The sequence below is a fragment of the Chenopodium album genome, chromosome 10, assembly GCF_948465745.1.
Source record: "Chenopodium album chromosome 10, dcCheAlbu1.1, whole genome shotgun sequence".
In the NCBI taxonomy this organism is placed as follows: Eukaryota; Viridiplantae; Streptophyta; class Magnoliopsida; order Caryophyllales; family Amaranthaceae; genus Chenopodium; species Chenopodium album.
This window is the reverse complement of record NC_137843.1, coordinates 1893931-1903187: the sequence shown is the minus strand read 5'-3', so window position 1 is coordinate 1903187 and position 9257 is coordinate 1893931. Positions and strand designations below refer to the sequence as shown.

At 33.2% G+C, this 9257-nt stretch overlaps 1 protein-coding gene across 1 annotated transcript; it reads left to right on the top strand.

Moving 5' to 3' along the window:
• Positions 1-5790: 5790 nt before the first annotated feature.
• LOC145563066 (cytochrome P450 81Q32-like) lies at positions 5791-8210 on the top strand. The gene is made up of 2 exons (XM_081623475.1): positions 5791-6795; positions 7406-8210. The coding sequence occupies exons 1-2, from the start codon at positions 5896-5898 to the stop codon at positions 8009-8011; spliced, it is 1506 nt and encodes a 501-aa protein (XP_081479601.1). The 5' UTR covers positions 5791-5895; the 3' UTR covers positions 8012-8210.
• The last annotated feature ends 1047 nt before the right edge of the window (positions 8211-9257 follow it).

Genomic DNA, 9257 nt, shown 5'->3' with positions numbered 1-9257 from the left:
TACAAGTGTAGGATCCATTTTTGTGCTGTTTATTTCTTTTGCAATTTCCTTTTCAAAGTTTGTGTTCAATATAAGTACTCTAGAATGCATGTAGCAAATAAAAAATGTAAGACATTAGACTTTATTTTCTGTAAATGCAAGAAATTCGACTTTATCTATTATGTTATGTTATGGTGTATGTTATTATTTTTATTTTTCAGTTTTCATGTGTGTAGACATTGATAAATTTGATATAAGTTTTCATATGTCAAAACAATTACTTGCATTTTACATTAGTTTATAAACATAAATAGATTTTAGGTAAATATAAACTAAGCTACTACTATGATTATCATAATCATCATAGACTATGCTAGAATTAATTAAATCCTAGAAAAATTTGCAAGGTACAACAATCTTCAACATTTACAATTTCAATTAGAACAAAACATACGAAGTACATAATGAAGCTCACTTAGATTAGAAAGAAAGCTGAGAAAAAAAAAATGGATGAACGTTAGTTTTATGTGACACTATATCCCTATCATTTGTGAGACATTAAAGGTTATTCTATACGATGTAAAAGTTACTTCTCAATAAAGTAAAGTCACGTTGCTCTCACAAAAAATTGCATGATAATTGTATATGAACTTGCCTCGTACAATTCACAAATCGAGACATTATTGTCGAAAATTGGAGGGATAACTAGCACTAGGTGTCGCAATTAGTGTGGTAGTCTTAACAGCAAAGATTAAAATGGGAGACAAATCATTGTGCAACATCAGACCTATGTCCAGCCATTTCAGCAAGGTGCAAAAGCATGAAATTACATAAAGAACAACTTATGTTCCAATCCAAGGAAACAGTGGATATCCATGTGTAAAAAAAAATAAAGTATGATTGGTAAAAAAAGCCAAAAAAACCACATTCAAAAACCCTTATATAAACCTCTTTAAGATTAATTCTTATAATATGTCATAAACCTTGTTTCTAGCTTTTTTAACAACAGAAAGTTCTGATAATAAGCTAGGGATCGGAGATGAAGTATAACTTCAAGAGTAACATTATTTCTACTGCCTATGTTATAGCAATGTTGTTAATTGCAAGCTCAATCGACCTGGTTGTAGCATACGAGGAAACTGGGAATCGGAGCAATAATGTCGTCGAAATATCTAAACCTATGGTTAAGGTTATGGTGGTTAATCCTTCAACCTCGGCTCAACGGACGGCTCGATCGTGGTCTACTTCAAGAGGTCGAATGTTTACATTTTCTTCTGGACCTAGTAGAGAAGGTTCGGGTCATTAGTAACTACCTTTCATACAAGTGTCTAATTTTTCTAGTTATTTTTTTCATTGTTGTGTTTGATGAGAACCTAAATGTAAAATAATGTTAATTTGCTATAAATGTAATTCCACTAAACATCCTCGTTTGACATTATTATCATGCATTTTGCTAATTACCAATTGTTTGATATTCATGGTTTGTTGTTATGTTTAGCTTTTTTTCTTTTTCCGCACAAAACATGCAATTTTTCTTCTTCACGTATTAAACTTTTTGGCTATACCCTTTTTCTAAGGTTTCGTGGCTTAATTAAAGCGTTCGGCCATTATGCATGCATTAAGATTTGATTGTTTTTTATTATATGCATCTTTCTACTTTCGTGGGGTTTTATCCTACTTTAATGTGGTTGTTAGACCATTTAAACCAATATCACAATCACTTTATAATACTTTGTATATAATACGTACTTTAATTGAGCTTTTGAAAAGTTCGATAAAAAAAATACAAAATCTAATCTATATCGATAATAGAGTACTTACAACTTTTTTAATTAATGTTCCATGGCAACAATAAAAATGAAGCCATTGTAACTATTTTAAATCTTGACCCTTAAAATTTTAAAGATAAATCTAGTTCATCTATTTAATTGTTTGACATAAAAATATAACCGAAAAAAACTATTTGTATTTCTTACACAAAATATGGTTTTCTGCCATTTATAGTTTCTCTACCTGCAGGACATCTCCATCGATCAAATATGCATAAACACAGATAATTATGTAATTAGAATTAATAAAGCATAATTGGATTTTTCCCCACCCAAATTGAACATTCATCGTTATCAAGCATCATCCCGCCTTAAAAAATAAATCACCCAACTCCCATCATCCCATGTAGTACATGTGACTATGTAAGGAATGGTAATCTATTGTCATAAGATAGTATTCGCAAATGAATGAATGATAAAGCCAGCGAACTAGATCTTAGCCCTATTTGTTTTTTCTGGGAAAATCTTGAAAAAAGATGCAATTGCTAAGAAGAAGGGAGCAAAGCAATGTACAGAGTAAGATAGAATGATGGAAACTAAAAGAACGTGCAGCAGTTTTTTTTTGTCAAACTATTTTTTTTTTTTAAACCACAAAGTCATCCAATTAAAGGTTTGGATTAGTCAAAAATTAATAAATGGTTAAGATTTGATCTAATATAATAACTACAATTTTATTGTAGCCATTTGAAAACTATCCCATAAGATATATTAATAAGGAGTACTAAATAGTTATTAGAAATATCATACGTAACAAGATCAAGATTGAAGAATTTAAAATGAGTAATTTGGGCCCCAATTACTTTCTTCAATTTTTGATACTTTGATCTAAAAATAATATCTCAAACATACTTTATTATTTGGTCCAAAAATCTATAACTTTATACTAAAGGCGAAACCATGAATGACACATGTCATCTCCTGGTTAAAAATTTTCCCTCCAAAAGTTTTTTTATTTTTATTTATTTTTTTATTTTTTGGCCAAAGCTTTTTAGAGAAGTTTTTAATACAAACTATTCAATAATATTTCACTTCCTATTTTATAAGTATAAGATCTCCTGGAACCGGGAGGGAGCTCTAACCACTTGAGCTACCCCTCACTCGCATTCTCTCTGTTTTCTTTAGTGTGATCAATTTTTTAAAAATTTTTTATAATTACAGAACTTTTATCCTATTTTGCAATTAGGTTTAATTTTTTATAATTTGCTAAATTAATGATAAGTATTAAGTTTTAAAATTACCGTGTATGGCACGGGACTTAACCTAGTAATATTCTATACTTGAACAATAAGCGTAATCGAAAAAAAAAAACAAACAGATTGAAGGATGCAGTTGCACAAGTCTATGATGGTTCCTCAAGGCATCTCTGTGTAATCATACAACTATACAAGTAATACTTGTCTATTATTTTTATTTTTAATTAAAATTATTTTATCATCTCTCGCTTGCCAACCCTATCTGGAAATTTGCATTTCTATTTACAAAATTAATGAATCCCTACCTTATCCATCCATCCATACCTTATAAAAAAGTATAAGATTACTCTTATGAATAGTGTGTTGCCAATTATACCCTTAAAAATGTGTATTTACATATACACCCTCATTAATACATTCGAGTTTGTTATAATCAATAGTGTTTGGACAATAATACTCTCTAAAATGTTTATTTACTTATTTAACCTCATTAATGATAATTATCTTCTTTTTTTTTTTAACTGTTAAAAATAGTGTGAGGATATTTATACCCCTAAACATATTTGCTTACATATTTTCTCTCAATAATACTGCTAATAACTAAAGTTGAGATGTAACGCTACACCGAAAGAGTTTCGGACATGGCTAGCTATGGCGCGCGTATTGCGCGTGTTTGCTGCCGTAGTTAGAAAAATAAGGGGGGTGTTAAATACCGCCATCCAAATAATCAAAACCGCCAACATTTAGTGTGAATGGACAACCATGTCCTTAGTACTTCACTACTATCTTCCCTCTTGCCACCAATCATTAATACTTTGACACCACCACCCTAATTGACGACTAACACCACCACCACCACACTGATCAGCGACGATCACCGCCGCTGCCACCCTGATCGGTGACCCACCACCTTCCCTCCTTTTTTTTAATTTTTATTTCAGGCAACCGCGGTAACCAAAACCCAAAATCAATTACCGTGTGTGGTAACTGGAGCCCAAAACCAGTTACCTCTGGTTACCATAGAATCGATTAAGGTACACGGTAACCGGAGCCCAAAATCGGTTGTCGTGCATGGTAATCGGAGCCCAAAACCGGTTACCATCCACGGTAACCGATTTTGGGCTTCGGTTACCACGCATGGTAACCGGTTTTGGGCTCCGGTTACCGCGGTTGCCTGAAATAAAAAATAAAAAAAAAACCACCACCTTCCCGCACGGCCAGGGAAGGTGGTGGGTTGTCATAGTGGGGGGTGTGGTGGGTCATCGGTCAAAAGGGGTTGTGGGTTGCCGGGAGGATGAATGGATGGTGAAGTAGTAAGGGTACGATTGTCCATTCACACCAAATGTTGGCGGTGGTAATCATTTTAATTGGCGGTGTTTAACAATCCACATTTAAAGAAGTTCATCAATCCATGTTTAGTTGTTAATTTGGCCAAGGCTAGTGTGGAAAAAAAAAAAAACAAAATCTAAAGCAAAAAAGGCGTCAATCAGTCCAGCCCAAAGAAAAGAAAGTAGCCCAGCACTAGATGAAACTCGGTCATAATTGGTAAGTTCATCATTCATCAACACCTAAATACCTAATAATCTACTAGTTGTCGTCTATACGACCAACCCAAAGTTTATAAACATATGATTGGTCAAACATAATTAAATTGACCCTGAGATTATACTTCTGCCCCTGCAAATTCCAAATCTTTCCAATGTTTGTGTGTTGTGTCTCCATTATTAAGTGTCTCTATTTTAAGCTACACAACTTTTGATTTCAATTCTTTTGCTTCCTCTCCTAGATATATTAGCCTACAAAATCTCATTAAACTTTTTGAATGAATCCCTTTAATCTAAATAATTCCCATTCATTTGGCTTATTGTGATTTGATTGATCAAGTTTTCACCGGTACTAGATGAGATTCTGAGTATACCGAGGCTCAACTTATTTTTGCTGAACTTGTTAAACTTCTTATTAGTCTATTTATTCAAAGAAAAAATATATTTTACAAATCGCCTCATAACTCATAAATTCATACATGCATAAAAAATCTCAGTTAGACAAGACTTATTTGATCTAGGCACCATAATTATTATATAATATTAAATTTTACTCCCTTTATTTCATTGAAATTGATCCATTTAATCCAAATAGCTCTTATAAAGAATAATCAACTGGGATCTATAATAATAATAATAATAATAATAATAATAATAATAATCTATACTAAAGTAATCACCGAGATGGGACACTTGGCATAATTCTGTGAAATATTTTCCCTCCAAAACGCTATTTATTGATTTTTTTATAAAAAAAAAATCTGAAATTCTTTTAATAATTATTTTTATATGTAATATATATATGAATTTAAAGTTTAGACATTAAATAAATCAAAATTTCAAAAAAAAAAAAAAATGTTACATAAGTCATTTAATTTAAATTAACTCCATTTCAATTGACTCCCATAATTTTAAATCTTATTATTATTATGAATTCGTGCATTACACGAGCCAAAACTAGTAATTCTAACGACGGAGAAACTATATTTACACGAGTCACGTGTAGATCATGCGGCAAGTTTACGATAACTGTTATGCGGACCATATAGCGCTGCATCAGCCAACATGCGCAACAACTAACATTAAGCTAAGGTAGTGTGTGTCCCACTGCCAAGCAACACCCAACCTCTTTTCTATTATTGTTTAGCCTTTGTTAGTTTGTTAATGTTAATTGTTACTCCATAGTCCATATATTTGACCATATGCAAATGGATAATATTATATCAATTCAGTCCAATAAGAAGTGAAAGCAGGTAAAATCACTGAAACTTTCAAAGGCCAAAAATTCATCACTTTGTTTGTATTGTCGTATAGCGTTGACATTATTACATACCTTCAAAAATAACATCAATGGAATACAAATGGTTATACACATTTCTATGTATATTACCATTATTTACCATACTAATCTTCAAATTCTTGTTTCAAAAAAATAGAAGATCAATTAATCTTCCTCCAAGTCCACCAAGTCTCCCATTTATAGGACATCTACACCTTATAAGAGAACCAATTTACCAATCTTTGCAAAAAATTTCACAAAAATATGGGCCTATAATTTCTCTTAAATTTGGGGTTCGCCTTGTAGTTATAATCACTTCACCATCTGCTGTAGAAGAATGTTTTTCCAAGAACGACATAATCTTGGCCGTTCGACCTTTACTTCTTGCAGGAAAGTACCTTGCCTATAATGGTAACACATTGGTTACTGCCCCTTATGGTGATCATTGGCGTAACCTTCGGAAAATTTGTTTACTCGGAGTACTTTCGACGAATTGCCTTAGAGAGTCTGTTGGGATCAGGAGCGATGAAGTCAAGCAAATGCTTAGTAAACTTTATAAAAGTTCGAGTGAAGGATATGGGAAGGTGGAGATGAAATCGATTTTTCGAGATTTGGTGTTTAATGTATTATTGAGAATGCTTGCTGGGAAAAGATACTTTGGTGAAGGTGTGAAGAATATTGAAGAGGCAAAGCGGTTTACTGATATAATTAGAGATGTTCTTGAAGTTGCTACAGCGTCAAACCCTGCAGATTTTCTACCAATAATGAGATGGATTGATTATGGTGGATATATAAAGAAGATCAAAGGGTTGGCGAAAAAGAGTGATGATTTCTTACAAGGTCTAATTGATGAGCAGAGAAAGGGGCTATCCAATACAGAAGATGAAGAAACTATGATAAGCCGTCTGCTTTCTTTGCAGAAATCAGATCCTGAGTACTACACTGATGAAACTATTAAAGGACTTATATTGGTAAGTACTTTTCTGTCACTCCTTTAAATTATTTCGATTTTACTCCCTCTGCCCAAAATTAGTTACATTGTCTCTAAGACAGTAAGATGCCACCCCTCGTAATTAAGGATTCACAGTAATTTTACTTTACTAAAGCTGAGTAGCTGCTGACTGATGTAGCTTGAAACATGTATGTCTTTATTAGATACTACTGAGATGCCAGACAGCTTACTAAATTTCTGTTCAGATACTACAAGTACTGATGGTTCATTATTTGACTGATTAATTAATTTTGTTAGTGTGGCTTACAGCTTCCTATGAGTATTGTCAGTAGATTATATCATCTGTTGCTGCTGCCTTTTGATCAATGTAACCGATTTGCAGAGTGAAAATGAGACCAATAGTGAATCTTCACAAGTTGGTCGATTAGTTAATCTTTGTTCTTCATTAATTTGCTTCATAGGATCACAAATTATACAACAAAACCACATTAAAATCTATCAGAACATATTCTTTAACACTTGGCTTAGTCTGGTTCATCTAGAAAATCTAGCAGAAGCAAGATTTATTTTTAGGATTCTGAAACTCATTCTTGCTTTTATCTATATATCCCCTTCTTTCTTGTGTGCAGGTATTGCTTGTTGCGGGGACAGACACTACATCAGCAACAATGGAGTGGGCAATGTCACTACTGCTTAACAATCCTAACGCTATGGACAAGGTTAAATCTGAAATAGACAGTCGGGTTGGACAAGATAATTTGATAAACGAGTTGGATATTTCAAGATTACCATATCTTCAAAATGTCATATTAGAGACTCTACGGATGTTTCCGGCAGTCCCACTTCTACTGCCACATATGTCATCCCAGGAGCGTCAGATAGGCGGGTTTGATGTACCGCGTGGAACCATGTTATTGGTCAATGCTTGGGCCATTCATCGAGACCCTAATGTGTGGGATGAGCCTACAAAATTCAAGCCAGAGCGTTTTCAGAATATGGATGTTGATCAGTATAAGTTGCTGCCTTTTGGCACAGGAAGGAGAGGTTGCCCTGGGGCAACATTGGGTAATCGAATCATCAGTTTGGTTTTAGGATCGTTGATTCAGTGTTACTATTGGAAAAGGATTAGTGATGAGGAAGTAGATATGAAAGAAGGAACAGGGCTTAATATGCCAAAAGCACATCCTCTTGAAGCAGTATGTAAAGCACGGACAATTCTAAGCAAAATCCTTTGATCTCCCTATTTAATTCAATTGGCTATACATGCAAAGCTCATACAATCAATACTGTCAAACTATGATTACTTTTGCCCACTTGTAAAATGTAACTAGTGGGTAGCCCGGGCGTTGTCCCGGGTTACTACTTTTAATTACTTGCAACAGCTAATTTTTAAGAGCATCTAATAGTTTGTATGTAGTATGTCTCTTCAATACTTTGTACTATAATATTATTTATTGTGCAAGGTTAAAGCATAATTGATAGTTAGGGCCTGTTCATATTTACTTAATTTCAGTTCAGTTCAGTTCAGTTCAGCTCCAATCAGTTCAGTTCAGTTCCAATCAGTTCAGTTCAGTTCAGTTCAGTTCAGTTCCAATCAGTTCAGTTCAGTTCAGTTTAGCTCTTAATTTCCCTCTCACATAAAATATTCATTTCAGCTTAATTCAGTTCAGTTCAGTTCCAATCAGTTCAGTTCAGTTCCAATCAGTTCAGTTCCAATCAGTTCAGTTCAGTTCAGTTCAGCTCAGTTCAGTAAATACGAACAGGCCCTTAGCCTAAATGGTTAAGTAATAACCTTTCTTCTAAGAGGTTAAGTGTTCAAACCTTCTCATCCATACATTCTTTTTAACATAGTTGAGACAACATGAAGTATTGTTGGTAGTGCTTGTTGTAAGTTGTAACACAAGGGCATAATGTTTGAATACTCATATGACAATTTTTTCTAATTGTAAGAAATAGACTGTTCACATTTACTTAATTTCAGTTCAGGCAAATTAGTCTGTTCACATTTACTTAATTTCAAACATTTCGATTAAAAAAATTGAATGAAGTGTGTTGAATCAATCCTCATTTAGTTGTTTTTTAAACTAAGGCCAATGTGGAAAGAAAAAAAAAAAAAAAAAAAAAAAACAGTAAAGCGTCAATCAGTCCAGCCCAAAGAAAAGAAAGTAGTCCAGCTCTAGATGAAACACGGTTTGTACATATATGATTGGTCAAACATAATTAAATTGATCCTGAGATTATACTTGTACCTGCAAATTTCACATAAATATTTCAAAAAAACAAAAAAGCAAATAAAATCGTTTTACTACAAAGTTGCAACAATTACAACCAAAATATTTAAAATATCCATCAAATTAAATAAAGTTAAAAGTATACACTAATCTCTTTGTTGAGAAACTAGAATTCTCAACGGTTAAATTAATAACTCCATCTTCCGGTACCCGAAACACCTCCTTAAACATATTGCCGGGAAAATGACCC

Bases quoted from the DNA above. Each gene is read 5' to 3' on its own strand.
- LOC145563066 (XM_081623475.1), top strand. From the start codon at position 5,896: ATGGAATACAAATGGTTATACACATTTCTATGTATATTACCATTATTT. The intron at 6,796-7,405 runs GTAAGTACTTTT...TCTTGTGTGCAG, and splicing joins CTATTAAAGGACTTATATTG to GTATTGCTTGTTGCGGGGAC.